This window comes from Equus caballus, chromosome 23 (genome assembly GCF_041296265.1).
Source record: "Equus caballus isolate H_3958 breed thoroughbred chromosome 23, TB-T2T, whole genome shotgun sequence".
Taxonomy (NCBI): domain Eukaryota; kingdom Metazoa; phylum Chordata; class Mammalia; order Perissodactyla; family Equidae; genus Equus; species Equus caballus.
The window spans coordinates 50468400-50488742 of NC_091706.1; the positions used below are offsets into that span (position 1 = coordinate 50468400).

The following is a 20343-nucleotide window of genomic DNA, read 5'->3' on the forward strand; positions in this document are numbered from 1 at the left end:
TTACAGAACCTTTATGAACTTATCGCTTAACTGCTGTGCCTTGATTGGTGACAGAGGACGCATGTTGAACATATCCAGACTTTTGCATCACCCAGGAACAGTGTAGGTTTATGTGTATATAAAACAAATTGTGTCCACCTAACTACTGAAGAGGACTACTGTGGGAGTGAGGGGTGACCTCAGTCACAGTGCTCCTTTTCTGTACCCAGTGCCCTGCCCCACCCTACCCCAAAACTCATGGGGCAGTATTGCCTCTGTTGACAAGGAGGCCACTATTCAGCTGGATGACAACAGAAGACACAAAATGAAAAGTAACCAAGGATGCTTAGGTTATTAGAGCTGGAATGAACCCAAGATATCACTTGACCCAACCCTTTTACGTTACAGATGAGGCTCAAAGAGGACAAAAGATTTTCCATCATACCACACTGCCCCCCATGGTTCCTCATGTGAGAAATCCATATTCACATTCTTATTAACAGCACTAATATATTGACTTGGCATGAAAAGTTCAGGGAGCAAAGAATCCTTTGGTCAATACTTTTTCCTATGAAAAATCAAAAAAAAAAAAACCGAATCCTCATCAGAAGATTGTAGCTAAGCATGAGACTGTTTAATGCGAGTTGTGTGATCTCCAGGAGGATTCTACTAATGTTGCTTCTCCTCGTGGTACTGGCATTTCCAAGCATGAGGATGCTTTCTTATCCTTCATTGATTTGGAACCTGCAAAACTAACTGTCTTAGCCTGGCTCACCACACAGTCATGGGCATCACGAAGCACTGGGCTGTGTGTCAGGGGCTGCTCTCTCATATGTACTGGGCAGTAGTAGTTGCTTAAGGACAGTAACCTGGTAACTAAGGTGTGATTCCCCCCATCGATCTGCAGATCGAACAGGTGAGCCAGCTCTCTGCACTCGTCCAAGCCCAGCTGGAGTACCATAAGCAGGCAGTCCAGATCCTGCAGCAGGTCACCGTCAGACTGGAAGAAAGGTATTTACAGTCCCCTGCATTTTACATTTCCATTTTCTTGCTCTGAAATGATGTGTAAAGAAATGGAAATAGTAGAGAGAATACATTTGAAGAAAAACTTCTGCAAAAATTCCTGCTGATCCTAGACAGGCACCTTGTGGGGTGTTTGTTTTGATTTTATTTTGTCTTGTGCTTTGTTTTACTTTGTTCTGTTGAGTCTAATCTTCTTTTTTGAGACCATGATACTTGGATTATATTTTGGCTGCCACACATGGGACACCAGGATGCTACCAATGATAATGGATGTGATTTGCTTATATTCTGTGTGGGTATATCATTATCAATCATACAACAGCCCTGTAAACTAAGTCTTCTTAGCTTCACCTAACAGGTGAGCAAAATGAGGCTTGGGGAGAAGTAGTATCTAGTGCAGGGTCACGCAGTGGTGCAACTGGGGTTCATGATCAAGCATAACCTATTGAACAGCCTGTGTCTTTTCACGCCTTGTGTTTTCCTGAATGGAGACAAAGTCTTCCACCATCGGATGGCACTGCTTTCTTATGCACCTCCTCAGATGTGCCCCACAGCGGGGCTCTCGTAGTTTTCTTTGTGAATGGTGTTCCCTGAGTTGTGGGGCACGGCCTGCACAGCTGTATGCAGTAGCTCTGCACTATCATATGCAATACTTTATTAGCCAGATATTAAGCTGGGTGATTTTGCTAAATGTACACACATCAAAGGATCACCTCAATAGCCGTTATTCTCAGCTCATGGCCAGGTTAGACTCTTAAAGCTGATGAGAAGCCTAAATGCGCAGTGAAGCCTCCTATCATTCTCCTGCACTATGGGAACCTCCTCACCTGTTCCCATTGTTTCCACCTGGCCAACCTCTTCCTCTCCTCAGTGTCTTCCTTGAGGAGTGCTTTGGTTGTGCATCTGCCCTCAGTGCACCCTTGTGGAAGTGTGTGTAACACACTGAAGCCTCTAGAAAAGTTTAAAACTGTATGCTTCAACATTCTAGAGAAATATATGTCTTTATGACATCTGTTGAGCATGAAGGGCCACTTTCCTTTTTTCCTCTGAAATATGTTTAAAGTCGGTCTCATTCTATAGTCACCATACCCTAAACTCTCCCACCTTTGCAAATCTGTTGTACCCTTTGCTTAGTGAACACCTGAAACTGTGGGAAAATACTTAGGGGTGTGTGGAATACCTTTATTGGCCATACCTTTCTACCTTCCTCCTGTCTTCTCTTGTTTTTTTCCCCCTTCCTATATCTCACACTGCTCAGTGGGAGCAGGGCCCACGGTTTCCTCCTGTCCTCGCTCCAAACCTTCTCAAGCTCTCCATGGAATAACTTTCTTCTGGATACACCTGTTCATCTAGAAGTGACTCCTCTTTATCTTTTACCTCCTTCCTTGTAAACCCTCTCCCGGGGTTGTAAACTTCCCCGGGGACAGTAGTCTCCTCCCCAACCACACCCCTTTGTTCTTGTAGCATTTTGCACATATATCCATCACACCACTTACTACAATTTACAGTAATCAAGTCATTTATATTCTGTCTCCCCTATAGACCATAAGCTTCTTGAGGGCAAGAACTGTGCCCTTTACATCTTTGTGTTCCTGGCACCTAACACAGTGCATATTTGCAAAGGGAGCTCTGAATAAATGAGGGAGGAAGGGAGAGATTGAGAAAAAAGATGAAGATAGTGAAAGTATGACCTCAGAGGGACACCACCAAAAGCAGAGACATCACAGATAAGAAAATTAAGGGTCCTTTTCAAATTCCCTGTGCTCCACAATGGTAGCTTGGTGGGTGACCTAAGGATTTCCTGGATTTATTGCTTTTCCTTTTGCTTTTTAATTGGCTACATACTCACTTTCCCCCCTCCCCCTCTTTTCTTTTCAATGCAGAATAAGACAAGCTTCATCTCAGCCTAGAAGGGAGTACCAGCCTAAACCACGAATGAGCCTGGAGTTTCCAACTGGAGACAGTACTCAGCCCAATGGGGGCTTGTCTCACACAGGCACTCCCAAACCTGCAGGTAAGGAGCTGCAGACCCCATTACACGGGCCTGGGCCACAGCCCGTTGACACTTTTCCAGAAATTCTAGGAGCAGTCCAATCTGGCTGTGTTAGAAACACACAGTAATATATCTCCTACAGGATGGTTTTGTCAGATAGAAACTCTTTTAAAGGACTCCTTTCTTCCTTTCTCATTGATCGTTTCTCTCTCTCCTTTTCCCTCTTCTCTTTCTTTGTGAGTCTTTTTTTTCCTCATTCTCCGTCATAGCACACACTAACCTCCTAACTAACACATTTGATTTTGACACTTGTTTATGGACATAAATCACCTTAACATGTCAGTTTGGTGCTGGGAGTGTCATCCTTTTGTGTGTGTGTGCACTTTTCCCTTTCTGTGATTCCATCACACATGAGAGCGAATGCCTCTGAGCAGTGTGTGCCCACATACACTCACATATAACCCACAGACAGCAGCTCCAGGAATGTGTTGAATTGGATTTTTTGAGTCACAGGAGCATATGAGTGAATATATTTGCAGATGAATCCATTTTGAATCTCAACATCTGCTAGATTTCCCTCCTCCCACCACCCTTCAACCAGTTCATCATGCTCTGGTAACTGAAGTTGGTACAATAAAAGCTAAAACTTACTTTCTATCAGGAATATTGATAAATACGCAATAATGTATTCTTTTGATTGGCACCATTGCTCTCTCCCCACTACACATAGATTAGGTAAAAGCCAGTGCTTCAGACATTTTCAACCTTCACATTTGCTTGGTTGAAGAAGTGGAAACTATCTTATACTAGATATGGATTTTAAAGATATGCAGCTTTCTCCAGTTTTCCCTGTATCCCCAGTTCTTCATGTTCTACAGTAGGAAACATTTTTATGAGATGCACTCAGGAGACTAGAAAGGAAAAAAGTGAAGTCTGTGATGACAGTTGGAGCTCTCTGCCCTTTGTGCTCACCTCTGCTGCTTGGAGCCCCCAGTGTAGGGTATAAACAGCAGTGGCTCTTACAAGTTAGCTGGCTGTAGGACTAGTCATATAAGTTATGTATAGCTTGCTTCTCCCGGCTACAAACCATGTATTTCATTCTTCCTTTGGAGACTTGTTAATTTTCTTCATTCTTTAAGTAAAAATATATATTACATTGTTTCCCTTTAAAGCTGTCTAGATGACTTGGGAGCTATATGCTTGTGTTTGAATTTATATGCATGTGTGTATGCATGCTGTATTGCTATATATGGTCATTGAAAATAGATCACTTTTAAGATATGATTCCATTCTTCATTTTTAAGATATGATTCCATCAAGAATAAGGTAGAGCACACTATTTTTTCTATGCCATGACTCCAATGCACTTCTCATATTTATATGTGTAACAATTTAAAAAGTGCAAATTAGATAATTTTTTACATAATCTCATTGAAAAGCCACAGCAGTACTGTGCAGTAAGTTCAACTGTTAGTTCTAATGTTAGAGGAACTGGAAGTGAAGTGCCTTGTGCAAGGTCTCACAGAGGAAGAAATTGAACCCAGGGTTTCGTATTGTTTTGTTTTCACCGCATTACAGCAGTGTTCCAGAGGCTGGAGTCTTTATTTTTAAATACTGAGAACTACACTATTATTCTGAGGTTGCAAAGCATTGTCCATGAAGTTAACTGGAGTATTTCACATGTGTGAAGATTTTAAAGTGTTAACATGGAAAGAATTCTGGCCGTGCTGTATTATTAGCCTAAATCTCATTAAAACTCCTTTATTCATTGGGTCTCCCCATCTTTGGGCATTGTCAGGAAGGCAAACCTTGATGAGCCTGTGTTGTATGTGTCATAAGAATAGATGTGGCCATTTTTCATACTGGAAATGGAAGCAGAAACCCAGCAACTTCCAGAAATCTGAGAAAGCTTCTCAAAACTGTTAGGGGGAGATGCCATGCAGCAGACATTGGGGACTAGTAGCCAGAGGAAGTTTCAGCAGGAAGAGGAGTGAGGGAGGAACCAAGGGGACAGCAAGTCAGGTGGGTGCAGCAAGTGGTAGATGTGTGAGTTAAATACCCCTTGTCTTTCTGTGTTCTTCTCTCCTGCTCTTACTCCCAGGTGCCCCAATGGATCAGCCCTGCTGCCGAGCTCTGTACGACTTTGAACCTGAAAATGAAGGGGAGTTGGGTTTTAAAGAGGGTGATATCATCACACTCACTAACCAGATTGATGAGAACTGGTATGAGGGGATGCTTCACGGCCAGTCAGGCTTCTTCCCCATCAATTATGTGGAGATTCTGGTTGCCCTGCCCCATTAGGATGTTATGCTGGCTGGCTCACCTCTTCTTGACCCAGATAGTTAAGTTTAACCACTGCTTTGGTAATGCTGCTTACAACACATCCCAAGTGCAGGCCGCAGTGGTCCAAGTCATCAAGCCCCACCAAGTATCTTTGGTTGACTTGTGCGATCCCACAAGAGTCATGGTGATGGGTGGTATCTTCTTAGCCTGATGGGCATGGCATGTGCTTTTTAAATACCATCTGAGACCAGCCAGTATTCATGGAACTGCTGTTGACGCAGTTCTCAGGAGGCTGTGGCTTCTTAGAATATGACCATGAGCCACCTCACAGAAAAACTATCCTACTGAAGATACTATCTGTCACCCAGGGGCCATCTCAAGGTCTCAGGTTCTCCATTTAAATAAGAGAAAGTTCTTGCTTTCACAGTGTCCCCTCCCAAATATGTAAGTCACAGAATTGTTGACAAAAGCCTCCCTCACCAGCAAATTGTCTTCTGATCTGAATGAGTTACTCCCTTGATGCTGTTAGTAGAAAAGTGTTAAGTGTGGATCCAAAGCCTTCTCTGAAAACAGTTACCTTTGTTCTTCCCACTTATACCTATTTCTGAGATACAGCCAGTTTTCTTCCCTCCCTGCTATTAAAGCCAGAGGGGGGCTCCCATTTTCTTTCTAAGTAAGACAGCAGTCAGCATATTGTGGGAGAGGCTGAGAAGAAGAGATACTTCATTATGAGGAATTGGGAAGAGACCTGGTTTCCAAGCTTAAATTTCTTGCTGTAGGGAAACCATGTATGTATTTAGGCCATTTCTGAAGGTACAGAGAAGGGGGAACAAATATCTTCACTTCGGTTTTATTTATGAGTTACATGTTTCATGAATCCATTTGACACAGAGACTCAAGGAGAAAAACTCTAGACACCATTTTCCCACTACTTCATAGCCAAGAAACAGTAACTGTCTTTTCTTTCCACTTTCACCTTGTGTTCTTTGAACATCATTTGTGCATATTCTGCCCTCAATGAGGACCAAATAAAGATGATTTTTGTGCATAGCTGTTTAAGACGTGTGGCTGCATATGCAAAACTTTCCCAACTCAGTCATTACTTTTATTTCTGTCCCTTCTATCTCGTCTTCATTTTGTGTGTACGGTGCTGTGCGTAAGCTTACGAGTGTTGTTTTCTTTTTTTATCAGTCATTAAAGTCCTGTTAGGTATCCAGAGTTCTATTTATCTAGCTGTACAGATTCTTTCAGAGGTTTAATGTGCTGCTTCGGATGTGCCACCTGCGGTAGTGGATCATGTGGAGTGAAAGGCAAATCTTATTGCTTAATGTATAAAACTCTTACCACGGGAAGCATCGCTGTTTCCAATAAATATTGCTGAAGACAGAACCAAAGGCTCTGGTCCTTTATTTTGTGTCAGTTCTTTGGGTCTGACAGTGAGTGGACAAGGGTTCGTTTCAGTCTCCATTGCCTTCTGATGCAACCAGACCTGGTTACAAGCTCAGATCTACTTTTCTGTAATCAGGAAAAGTTCCATTGTCAAGAAGCTAGGTACCAGGCTCTGGTAACTTCTTGGTAATCCAGGAAAGAGGAGATTTGGGAGAGAAGATAAGAAAGTGGGGAGAAGGAGATCTTCTAGAAGTAAAATGAAGTATCATCAATGGCAATATCATCAGAAGAATCTAATTCAGGGGGCAAATAAAGTATGTCATTTCAACCAGTCTTTTGTTTCCTTTCCTGCTTGAAGAGAAAGAAGTAGACATGGAAATACAGATAGGCCAAAAGCCAGCATCCTTTTCTCTTGGTGTGTACATGTGGGCTGGGGTGGGTGTGGATAGGGGAGCAGTACATACAGAATATGTATTTCCCGAGCTCCTGAGAAAATATTCTTTGTATATTGTGAGGCCTTTGTATTCTTCAGTGCTGAGGCGAATAGTCCAGATGTTCTAATCTAGTGTGAATAGTTTAATATACTAAGTTCTATGTGTGAACTGCTCTAACATGAAAATACATTTTTGCTAGCTATGTGAGTTACAGTATTAAAGATCAGGTTTGTTTGGTTGTTTTTGGCTGAGGAAGATTCGCCCTGAGCTAACATCTGTGCCCATCTTCCTCTATTTTTTAGTATGTGGGCCTCCAGCACAGCATGGCTGCTAACACTGGTGTGGGTTGACGCCCAGAACCAGCCTGGGCTGCGGAAGCAGAGCATACTAAACTTAAGCACTGGGCAACTGGAGCTAGCCAGATCAATTTTTAAAATCAGTTTTAAAAAGAAATTGCCAATGACATTATCAAGAAAGGAAAAAATCCAGAAAAATCACAGATGAGCTATTAGAATCGATAATTTAATAGGGTTACTGAATCAATATTCAAAAATTATTTTATTTCTATATACCAGTAACAATCAGAAAAAAGGAATTAAATATCATTTACAAAGGCATCAAAAAATCAAACCCATAGATAAAAATCTAACAAGAATTAAACAAGATCTCTACATAGAAAATTATGAAATATGTTTGAGAAAAAAATAAAGACCTTAGTAAGTGAAGAGATACTCTACGTTTATGCATTGGAAAACTGAGCATTGTAAAGATGTTATTTCTCCCCAAATTAACCTATAGATTTACTACAGTTTCAATGAAAATCTCAGGACATTTTTTCTGTGCATCTGAAGATTGACAAGCATGTTATAAAATTCATGTGGAAAGGATATTTTCTCCTTGAAGAACAACAACAAAGTTGGAGGACTTACTCTTTCTAGGTATAAAACAAAGTTGTAGTAATTAGGATAGTGTGGTATTGATGCCATGGTAGGAGAGGGCATGATCTGTACAGAAGAGCAAGTCCAGAAAGAGACATAAATGCATTCAGCCATATTTGAACCGATAAGTCGTCCCATTGTCTTTAATGCCACACATTCCGATATGACCATACCTGTGCAATAGTAGTTCTGTAACCCCAGAGGGAAACCAATAGCAAGACCCTTCACCAAACAGAGTAATCTCGTTATGAGTCAACATCAAAAATGAAATGAATGTGCCATGACCACAGTTTCAGGAAGAACTCGATATTTATTTAAGAGAGTCTTTTGGAGAATATTAGTAATACAGTCATTCAGAACCCTCTGAATTCCTTATTTTTACTGAAGTATAATAAATTCCTTTTGACAAAACTTTAAGTATAGAAAAGAGCAGGCAACTCTGTAGACCACCACTGGGGAAGTTGAACCTACCCGAGATGCTTGTCCTTCTGGGACTAATCACAGAATGAACTGTCTCGGTGGAAACAGAAGCAGAACTAAGCTAAGCTGAACTAAAATGGAAAACAAGTGCAGTGAGGAAGTGGTTTCATTTTATTCTTCTAATAGGTCTAACAGGTCTTAAAGAGAAAACTTCATGGGAAAATAATTATTTTCCCTTAGTTTCTCTTTGGTATAAAAAGACACCAAGAATTGACATTTCCCTGAGACTGTATGGTAACATATATCCTGGGCTGTGCCAAGTCTGCATAGGCTTAGCAATGGCTTAGGAAATCAGGATTATCCCAAGGCTCTATTTTCAAGACAGCCTCTAGTGTTCTGGATGGAACCATGTGGGCACTTTTAAGGCTTGTATTTCAAGACCCCCTTATTAACTGGATTAAGTACTGCCATGCAGACTGCTTTTCATTCCATGGGGAAGGGGATGGTGATGTAGGAAGGACTTAATGTTGAAGAAAGTAGCAGCCTAGAAGCTTCCATTTGAAACTCTGTATGATGGTTGGTGAAGACTTTCTGGGTTACGTGGAGGGGTGGCCACACCAGCAATTTCTAGGCCTAGCTGTTGGGGACCTCTTATGAACTCCCATGTTAAAAGAGATGTCCAAGAAAAGAACACAGCTATTTTTTCTTTTTTTTTTTTTTGAGGAAGATTAGCCCTGAGCTAACATCCATGCCCATCTTCCTCTACTTTATATGTGGGATGCCTGTCACGGCATGGCTTGATAAGTGGTGCTCAGGTCCACATCTGGGATCTGAACCGGTGAACCCTGGACCGCCGAAGTGGAACGTGCAAACTCAACTGTTGTGCCACTGGGCCAGCCTCCAGAACTATTTTTTTTTTAAAGGGCCCAGTGAATGCTAACCACTTAAAGGTCAGGCCATGACATGTCACTCAGCTATCCTTACGCCTAGGTGTTGGTGACCTTCTACTTGGGGCAGGAAGAGCTGTGATTCCTGACAGGAGTGGAGCAGGTTGTCGGGTTTGGAGGCAAAAGAATGGAGAGCAGCATCACAATATCCTTTTCTTGAAAAGAAACCCTGGACTTTTTTGTACCACCCTTTGTGATTAGATGCTGATATTCACCTAAAGCTAATATTTTGGGAACTCTCTCTGTACAAGAAATAACAAAGGTGTCCACAGTAGGGAGGTGAAGAATAAAGTGTGAATATCAGGAGATATTTGAAGATACTTGTAGTCCTCTCTGTCATCTGGGTTATTTTTTCCTCGTGGCAAATGTGGTCTCAGATAAAAGGGTTTCATGCATACTTCTGTATGTCATTTGAAAAGAATGTTTGCAACATTCACTAAATAAGGAATTTTCCTTTTTGTTTCCTTTTTGTTTATTCCAGGCAAACAAAATGTAGATTCTTCACCTGGCAGAGTCTATCCTGATTATAGTGGTCTTTGAGCAATAAAAATAGATTTATATTTCAGCTGTGTTTGAATGTCCTAGACCATTCTTTTCACACCAGAGAATCAAATACATTCAACACTTTTATAAGATGGTATTTGTAATTGGAGGGGGAGGAAATGGGAACCACTGTTATTTATTAATCAGTGTCAAGCACTTTGTTAAGCTCCATGTATGTGATTTTGATTGAAGACTAAGGCTTTAAACCTTAAACACTCAGCTCTTAGGGTTGATACACTGGAAGAAAGAGAGCTTTGTAAACGGCTTGTTTACCCACTGTAGTGTCTGATGTTTGCTGGTATTTCGAACTTAGAAAAGGAAAAAGAATTTACCAATGTTCTGAAATACCTTAACAAGACAAAGAAACGGTGAGCTGCTTGATGGTGAAATAAAGAAACTATAAGGTCTTCTAAAAGGCTGACTTTATAGAATTTCAGATGTTGGACATAAAGCAGAAGGTAAAGTGAGAGAAATTTTGAAAGCAGTATTTGTCACACTTTATTTCCCTGCCAGTGTTTTGGTTTCCTTAAAATTTTTCTGTGTGTGGCTGGTAAAAGAAACATCAATTCCTTTATTTTTCTAAACCAAATTAAGTATGGCTTCCATCCCAGTCCCATCAGAATTGGCAGGCATTTCTCTCGCTCCTGTCTGTGGAGAAGGGCCTCTGGGTCTCGGCCCTGGTGGTGGTAGCGCTGCCAGGTTTTCTCACCTAAGCCCTTGTGGTGCCCTAGAAAGTGCTGCTCCAGCCCTCTGTGCCTGGACTTGATGATGCTGGGTCTTTGCTGAGAATCCCAAGATGTAGCACCAGCACGCAGCATCCCTAGGCACAGAGCCATCCCCATGGAAAAGTTACCGCTTTTCACTTAAATCCCTTACCGCAGGAGAACAAAACACATCATTTACTGCTCTACCACCTGTCCCAGATAACTGTGATTGACTGGAGTTTGGGTAAAGGCCAGAGAATCTGTATTTTTAAGAAGCTCCACGAGTGATTCTTACCTGCATCTCTTATCAAAACAAGTGCCTCCATCAGGACTCATGGAGATGAAGAAATCAGGGAGGCACCTGGAGTTTCCTAACATAGTAGATGATGAGTCACCTGGGAGGACTTGCACAAATTGGATTCCCAGGTTCTCATTGCAGCTGCTCAGAATCGCAGTTGCCCTTCGAGGGGCCTAGGAAGATGTATTTGCCCTCAGAATCTACTACAGTGCTTCTGAAACCATAACATGCATCAGAATCATCACAGCTTGTTAAAACAGACATCTAGGCCCCACCTGCAGAGATTCTGATTCAGTAGGTCTGGGGTGGGGCCTGAGAGTTTGCATTTCTTTTATTTTTTTTTATTGCTGAGGAGGATTCTCCCTGAGCTAACATCCATTGCCAGTCTTCCTCTTTCTGCTTGGGGAAGATTCACCCTGAGCTAACATCCATACAAATCTTCCTCTGTCTTCTACGTGGGTTGCTGCCACTGCACGGCTGCTAAGTGTCGTAGGTCTGCTCCCAGGAACCGAACCTGGGCCACCAAAGTGGACTGCACTGAACTTGGCCACTAGGCCTGGGGGTCAGCCCTGAGAGTTTGCATTTCTAATAGGCTCCCTAATAATGTATTTCTTGATTCCTGGACCACACTTGGAGTAGTACTGATATATTAGATAAGCTCCTTAGGAAGAGCCAGCTGCTCCTGATACTTAGGCCCTACCTTTGGTGTTGTGAAAGATGACAAAAACGTAGATGCATTAATCAGTTATTTTGCCTAACTAAATTCTCCTTTGTGTTCACAAACTGAATTGAACTTTCTATGGAGGATGATGGCTTGGGGAAATTCAGGCATTTTGTTGCAGACCTGAGAAGTCCCACTTGAGTTCTGCAATGGTGGCTGCTTAGATATGCCCTGGACAGTCTGTGTCAATATTTTTTTTGATGGGGGTAAGATTGTCACTGAGCTAACATCTGTTGCCAGTCTTCCTCTGTTTTATGTGGGATGCCTCCACAGTGTGGCTTGATTAGTGGTGCCAGGTCCCCGCCCAGGATCTGAACCTGCAAACCCCAGACTGCAGAAGTGGAGCACGTGAACTTAACTGCTATGCCACTGGCCCGGCTCCTGTGTCTGTATTTTTAGCAAGTTCCCCAAGCGATTCTCAGATTCAGACAAATTTGGGAAGCGCTAGTCTATGTGAAAGTGTTTTAGATAAGCAGTCAGCTGTTTGATGACTTTTCCTTATTTTCCATTTTTGCTTTGATTTTTTAAGACACCACATTTATTGGTTTTAAATTTAAGTAACGTTTGACACATATTTCCACCCCTACTCAGAGCGACCTTGAAAATTCACAGCATCCCAGTGTTTTTCCCACATGTGCGGATGACTGGAAAGACATGTTAGGGCTGAGTGTGTGCTCACGTGGAACTCCCACCTCTTCCTGGTGGTTCCTTCATGCTTTCCTGCTCACCTCGTGTCCTGTGAGGGAATCAGAGAAGTATGTCTATAGTTAGAAGGGGATAATATCAGGTCTCTTGCTTTTCTTGTTTAGATCAGTGGGTCACACACTTCAGCTCCTATCAGAATCAGGATGGGGGTAGTGTATGCTGAAATGCAGGTTTCTGGGTCCTGACGCTAAAGTTTGGGATTCAGGTGTCTAGAGCAGGCCAGGTATCTGCATATTTAACAGGTGTCTTGCCCCGCCTCAGAGTTCTTATGTAGGCAGTCTTCAGGCCACACTGGAGAAACCAGATTCAGACTTGGGAATTCTTAGATTTGTGAGTGCTATGGGAGAGGATCAGCTGGTAGACATGGGCTGGCAGCTAAGAAGGGGGTGGGAGGAGCCAGCTTCCTCTCCCGGTAGAGCGAGTGCCTCCCGTGAGAAGAGACAGTTAGAAGTATTGCAGAATGCACAGCTTCATCCCTGCCATTAGCAGTAACACCCTGTTCTCTTGACTTGAGTTTTCTTTTAAGCAACATCAAAGCACCTGAGTTGATTAGGTAGGAAATAGAGATGGGAGGAGGAAGGCGGAGAATAGCAAGGAGGAAAATGGGTCATGAGTCTGAGGAAACCTGGACTGACTGACTTAACATACCCAATCACGGAAATTTTGGTGCCATCTGATGATTATGTATTGTCTTTTATGTTCTTCTCTCTTTTTCCCCAAAGTAGTTTCATGGGACCTAGGTTGCCCTCTGCTGGCCAAAAAGAATATTTTAATCAGTTAAAAATCTTGACAAATTCCTCTGGTGGTTTTATCATGATGTGTGAACAGAGTTTAACTTCTCCATCTTTCCAGTGGCATGATGCTTAAGCTATTGCTCTTTTAATCAGCTGGTCATTTTTAGCACATCTGGGTATCAAATTGATACCCATAAAATACATAATGTGTGATCTTCAGGAAGAGAACTGAGTTGCTGCTCTTGTAACAAAAAGCATCGTTGTGGATCAGGCAGCATAGTGATCCACTTAAGACACAGGTGACTGGTGATTTACAATGGCTAGATGTTTGTAGAATAGGGTTACACTGTGGTCTCCAGCTTTCTGAAGCCAGGCTGAAAAGAAGTGGTAGGTCATGGTATTTCACCTTGGACAGCAGCCTTCAAGAAATGCCATCTCCAGAGGCAATGTTGAAAGTTACAAAGTGTAAATGATAGAGTAATTTTTTAAAAGGTATGGTTTTTTTGTTGTCGTTGTCTTTTTCATGAGGAAGATTGGCCCTGAGCTAACATCTGTCGCCCATCTTCCTCTTTTTCTTATTTCCTCCCCAAAGCCCCAGTACATAGTTGTATATCCTAGTTGTAAGTCATTCTAGTTCTTCCGTGTGGGATGCTGCCACAGCGTGGTTTGATGAGCAGTGTGTAGGTCCGCACCCAGGATCCAAACCAACGAACCCCAGGCCGCTGAAGTGGAGCACACAAACTTAACCACTCGGCCACGGGGCCAGCCCTCTTAGAGTAATTTTTAAAGTAACTTTACTGAGGTTTAATTTACATACCATAAAATTTACCTGTTTGAGATGTACAGTTTAATGATTTTTAGTAAATTTATAGACTTGTGTGTCATCACTGAAATCCAGTCTTAGAACATTTCTGTCACCCCAGAAAGATTGTTTGTGCCCATTCGCAGTCAATCCTTGCTTCTACCCTTACCCCTAGGCAACCTCTAATGTCAGTCTAGTGTCGTTTTAAAATATAAAAATTGAGACATTTTAGTTAAGTGGAAAATATAGTGGTTTAATTGATAAATGGTACTGGCATAACTGGCTGTTCATCTGGAAAAATATCTAACATGCTCACCTCCGTGAATCTCCTCATCTTTTCCTTACCACTATGCTAAGCAGCTCTGGGGTCTCCACCTCGTCTACTGTAGGCCATCACCATATCCAAGCATCAAGGAGCTATCCCAGTGACATATTGGGGGAGAGGGGGCTCCAGGTGTTGAATGCTGAGTCACAGGAGAGCCCTCCCAGGCCCATAAATGCTCCCGCAGTTAGCCTTACATTTCTCACACCACCCCCAGTTCAGTACTCTCGAGATCCACTCCCATGCATCTTCCCCTGGTTCCTGCCGGTACATGTTAGACTCTTCTTCCTTCAGTGTGTAGACTGCTTCTCCCAGAGCGGGGACTGCATTTCTCTACTTTGGGTGAACTGAGCTATGACCCTGTTTATCAGCCGAGAGGCAGTGAGAAGCAGCAGCCTCAGGTGAAGTCTTTGCAGTGTCTCCAAAAAGGGAGGCTGCTCTCCTCTGGCAAAGTGGAGGGAGGCAGGGCCACTCCCAGATGGAGTGATTTAGGGGACCTTGGAGTTCAGGATTCTGAGCCTTGTCCACCTAGATGGCTCCATTCCAGTCCTCTGGGTCCCACTCTCCCTAATTTTGACGTAAAGGAACTGTCAAGACTGTATAATCATTTTTCTTCGTAGCTTTGCCTCCTTGACAGCTTTTAAGCTTGATTTCCAGTACAGTCTGCCCTATGGATGCAGAAGATAAGGGTCGCCTAAGTGGTTTCCTAGAGGCCCTGTGGTTTTCCCAGTTTATGGTTGGCAGACCTCTAGCTATTTTTTCCCCGAGATATTCAAGACAGTTACCAAAGCCAGTGAATGCCACAGTCCTCGTAACTACCATTGCACTGTACTGGTCAAATGCCACTCTTCGCATTCCACCTGAACCTAATCCTAATCCCCCACAGGAGAGAGTTCATTGTGATCCTTTGTTCCTCAATGGCCACCATAAGTGGGGACCTTGCCATCTGACTGGTGGGTAATCAGCTCCAAAATCCCATAACAGTTTGCTTTCTAGGGCCATATCTGATACTTTCTTACCTGGTACCCCAACAGGCAGAGCATGAGATGCATCTTGCATGTGGGTTGATTTTGGGGGACTGTGATCCTAGGAAACGGGAAATTGGGACAGGGAAGCCACAAAAGCCAATACAAAGGTGCACTATTGAGGTGTCCTACTGCTTGGCAACTAGCGTTTGATCCCACTGGAATCTACCAAGGAGAAATATTCACCTGGGGAAGGAAAGGGAGAAGCATTTATCTATTACCTCCTACCCCCCATGCTTCTGGGTTTCTCATGGCTGAATACAGGTCCCCCAGGAAGTGAGAGGTAGGCAGCCTGTAACCCAAGGCAAGGCTCTAACCACCTGCATCTGTGCAAAGCCAGTCAAAGCACACATGGAAGTGGATTCTGCAGCCTTGGCTCGAGTAAGAAGTAGGGCCAAGAGGATTTTGAAGGAGTGCACACTATACCCACCCTCCTCCCCATGCAGCTTCTGCTCAATCCATTTCTGCCCTTCTTTCCCCAGATCTTGCAGCTCTTGTTGTATTCAAGGGATATTTATCACATCAGGACAAGCCCCTTATCTGGAGGAAGTGTATTCTTGCTGGCATCTGTTGAGTCCCTGGGCTGGCTCATTAAGCATTCCACCCTACATAGCTTCTTCCTAAGTAGCTTCTGCACCTGATTTGGCTATTTTGGACAGCCCTTAGATGTTTTTTGAGGATGAGGATTATATATGTCTCCTAGTTTTGCTCAAAATGGCATTACTCATACTGCTATTGTTTCCATAAATCTTTTTTACGTGACATCCTGAAGGAGAGCTGGGAAGTTTCTGTCTCATGCTGCCATGTTTAGACTGGAATTTCTATTCCTACCTTAATCAAGAGGAAATGGAAATGTCAGGTTCCTGAGTGAGAGACAAGTCAGAGGGTTCACTCTGTCCTGTGTTACTGTCCACGCAGGGCCAGACAATATTCAGATACGAACTTTGTGAGTTTAGCCCCTGCTGAAGGCAGGATGTTTCAATTGTCTTCACAATCCTGACCCCAGAGCCAACGTGGCTCCCCTGGTGATGACCGGGGACATAGAGGGATTTGTCTGCACACGTAGCCAAGCCTCTGTGGTGGCCACCAGGGGAGTATTCCCTAGGGAGGGAGTACATGTTCTGACACGTTTTATTCCTTTTCCTCAGGGTGGAAATTGTAGGCTCATGGTGATGTCTACTTGCAACTCTGTCAGCTCATTTGTGGAAGATATCTCCCTGTGCTTTTTTGAAACAAAAATCAAGTGAGCATGATTTCTAACCAAAGAGGGACTTTTCAACATTTTGTCTTCCATTGCTGCATATGAGTGGCCTATTTCCTAGGAAAGAACTCAAATGCTTCAAGTATTTTGTTTAGAAGTCCATAGGCAGTAGTTTGTCAATCCCTTCTATTTCACAGGAGGAAAGATTTCCCAAGAGTTTCCCATAGCTACTGACACATTCAATCCATACAACAAACTCAAGAGGAAGTCAATGTAGTCAATTTTACATATGAAGGAATGGAAGCTCAGAATTCTAACTCAAATTTTTCTAACTCCAAAGCCCGTTCTCTCCTTGCAACATAGCACACGGCGTTTCAAATAACTTGTATTTTGAAGATGAGAAACATAAGTCCCCAAAGTCACAGCACATGACACCCCCCTATTTACTAGCTTTGTTATGTTGGATAGATTACTTAAACTCTCTGTTTCTCAGTTTATTTGTTTCTAAAATGGGAATATAATGATACCTACCTCATCGTTGTGGTAGGTTGTTGAAGATTAAATGAGTTAACATATGGGAAGTGTTTAAAATAGTGCATGACCCAGAGTTGGCAAGCCATGTGGTTTAATAAAATCAAACCAAATCAAGGTTCACAGATTCTGAGACTAGAATCAGTTCAGACTCCTGCTCTAAAGTCTGCCTCTATGAAACATTTCTGAAATGGTAATTAAAGTCAGTGGGAAAATGAGTTGTATTTTCCAAATGCTCTATGCATCTCTTTTCAGTAAACTTTTATAACATTAAACAGTGACAGTTTATGCCTTTGGTTATTTGGGAACCTCATCTGGTATAGAATAATTCAAATCCATTTATTAAGAGACCATTTATTTTTCATGCCAGGGAGAGAGCAGGAGCTCGTAAGGTTGGAGCCAATGGATCTTTGAAGAATGGAGCTGGCAAAATGGGGAGACAGGTAAACGGAGGCTGAGCAGGCAGGACCTGCCACCCTCTGGGAGGCTTTGGAGTGAACTCATCCTTGTTCTACACATTGGAGTGAAACCCTTAGTTGCAAGTGTCAACAACCTAACATGCACTAAAACAAAACCAAGAAAGGAATGCATCAGTACATGTAATTGGTAAGTTCAAGGATGGCACTCATGTGGATGGCAAGGCTCAATCTAGGGGCTCAAGCAATGTCATTTGGGACTCATCATCTTTTTTTTTTTTCCCTCAGCTCTTCTTGTTTCTACTCCTATTAATGTGTTGCCTTCCTTCTTTCCTGCGACAGACAACTGTTTGCACAACATGGGAAAAGTGATTGCTAACAGATCCACATCTTCACCTTTACAGGAGGAGGGCCTCCTCTCCAGTTTCTCAATAGAACAAAATCATGGAAGGACTCCGATTGGCCCTGCTTGCATCTGTGCCCACCCTTGGACCAGTCACTATGGTCCAATCACTATGGTTAGTTGAATAGGGTCCCATGAGAGGCCCAACCTTGGTCATTGCCCTGTAGAGTAAGAGAAGAAGGGTTGAAGAAGAAACAGCTCTCCAATTGAGAGGAGAATGCTGGACAAAGAAAAATCAATTAACGTCCACTCCGCCCCTTATATCCAATGCCGGGCTCTCTCAATTGTTCTCTTCCTCATTCCCCTCCAGTCTAGTTACCAACTGGTTTCTGGCTTTGGGCTTAATTTCCCTTTTCTAATCTCACCTGCCCTTAGATTTAATGTTTCCATCTGATCCCATTGACTTCTGACTCTTGTCTGCACCTCAAGGATTGTGGCTCAGGTGTGCTCTACCACTCTTTCTGCTTTGGACAACTACCTTGAGTAAGATTTCTTTCTTTGGCAAGTCCTACGGAGCCCAGCTTTGGGCACCAGTTTTGTCTTTTTGATCCCATTGAGCTCCTGTGAACCAGAGATCTTGTGTGACACCAGGAGTATATTTAGGGGGTGTGTGACTCATAGTAGTAAGACTTCAGTTGATGTAAACGCACTGAAGAGAATGAGGGGTGGTGCCGGGGTCCAGCCCCAGCATGAACAGGATCTCCTGAGGGATGGACGGCGTCGGCGAGGGAGGAGGCAGTGAGACAAGGAGTTTGGTGTCCAAGTCTAACTTTATTTTGTGTATGTATGATTTATATAGGGCTCAGGGTATACAAAGATGATTTCATGAAACAGTCCCAGTACATATTTTTGGCTCATGTAAGCGGGTTTTTGCAAGGTAGACAATAGTCCTAAGAGTAATTGATTGTGTGTAAGCCCGGGGGGGAGTCAAGCTTCTGTAATTCTTTACTTCAAGGAGGCTACCCCCAGCGGCCTCCTGACTCAATGGGCTGTGGCAACCACTGTTCTCCCAGAGAGATCTGTGGGGGCTACAGATTTCTTTGTTCCCTCTTCACTCCCATCGCTTTACCCGACCAAAGGACGGGTCAGAATGTTCTTTCCCTAGAAGATGTTTTTCCCCAGAACTTTCCCTAGAATATTGCATTGTTTCATTCTCATTCCCAGGGCCAGGCTGACTTCCCCTGAAATAACCCCAGGTGTAGAACAGAGTGAGCAGAAGCAGAAAAGTCAGAAGTACCAGGGAGACTCGTTGCAGGGGCAGCCTGGTAGAATCCCTTGAGGGTCGCCGTGCGTCCCCTCATCTCTTTCCCAGACCGTGTCACAAGGCAGAGGCTTAACTTGTAGGCTGACGGCTCCCGGCAGGGTGGGATCTCAAGAACATTGGGAAAGGAGGGACCTGAGGATTAACAGTGCATCAGAGTAAGAGCATTGCTATAGCTCAGATCCTGGGAAAACTGGGACTTTGAGACTGAAAGGGATGAGGATCACTGCAGGGTCAATAAGAAACATGGGGATGCCAATATACCTTCCTTTTCTTTGTGGGAGGGATTGCTGTGTCTCTTAAGACACAAACTGAAGGTTTCCTCTCCATATATTTCTTTTCTTGCAATTTGTTGAAGACGAGATCATTCATTTTGTAGTGTCCTCTATGTTTCCATAATTTCATAGTTGGATCTGGAGAGTGGCTTGATCAAATTCAACCATGAGCTTTTAGCAAGACTGCATCTTTGGTAGTGTGTTCTTTCATCAGGAGGCATGTAATCTTTGATCATTTATCTTTTTGTGATTTTGGCAGCCATTGATAATCATTCCTTGGAAACATTAATAGGAGTTGCAAAAGTAATGATATTCTAGATCTCTTGTTCCTCCTTCATTTATTTTCTATAATACTTTTATAAAGAGAAACTTCTTTTTATCTATTTGTTTCCCAGTGGTACAGTGAATATAGAAAGACAGATAAATTCTTGAATTTTAAAAAATGTTTTCCTGTTTTCAAAATAGTGAGTTAATTTGTTAGTATCTCCAATAGTGACCAATAGTTTTTTGTAAGTATTGTTATGAACTCATGGATCTAAACATATTTAATATGTTCCAATTTGTTGAAGTTATCCTTATTGATACTCAAATTACTCCTGTTTTGGCCAGTAGAATCCCTTCAAGTTGGCTTCTGGGTCCTTTTGATACAACCCTAGGAGTCTCTCCTTGCTTCCTTGCTTTCTGGTGAGGTGAGATGCACAGGCTCATCTGGTAGGTTTCTTGCCCCAGAACTGGAATCAGCCATTTCTTCAAGGAGCCCTGCTTCCCTTGAGCAGGAGATAGAATCTCAAGACCACAGCCTAGGTGCTAGGGAGTTATTTTATCTTCCGAATTAACAAGAATGCTAAATTATTCAATTACAGTCTACATAAGTAATATATAAGCTCTGATAGTGACTAATTCCATGAAAAGACTCTACACATTTTCAGAAATTTTGGAGTGTCTATTAGTTAGAGTTCTTCAGAGAAACAGAATCAATTGTCTGTCTATCTATCT

General features: G+C 42.8%; 1 protein-coding gene across 7 annotated transcripts in view; it reads left to right on the forward strand.

Moving 5' to 3' along the window:
- The window catches only part of SH3GL2 (SH3 domain containing GRB2 like 2, endophilin A1), a 196677-nt gene extending 190010 nt beyond the window's left edge, over positions 1-6667 (forward strand). For all 7 annotated transcript variants that reach the window (XM_023627407.2, XM_070248234.1, XM_070248235.1 and 4 more), the window contains 3 exons: positions 887-990; positions 2886-3016; positions 5097-6667. In XM_023627407.2, coding sequence (XP_023483175.1) covers positions 887-990; positions 2886-3016; positions 5097-5296 — 435 coding nt within the window. In that variant the 3' untranslated portion in view covers positions 5297-6667. The remainder of the gene's footprint in view (positions 1-886; positions 991-2885; positions 3017-5096) is intronic.
- The last annotated feature ends 13676 nt before the right edge of the window (positions 6668-20343 follow it).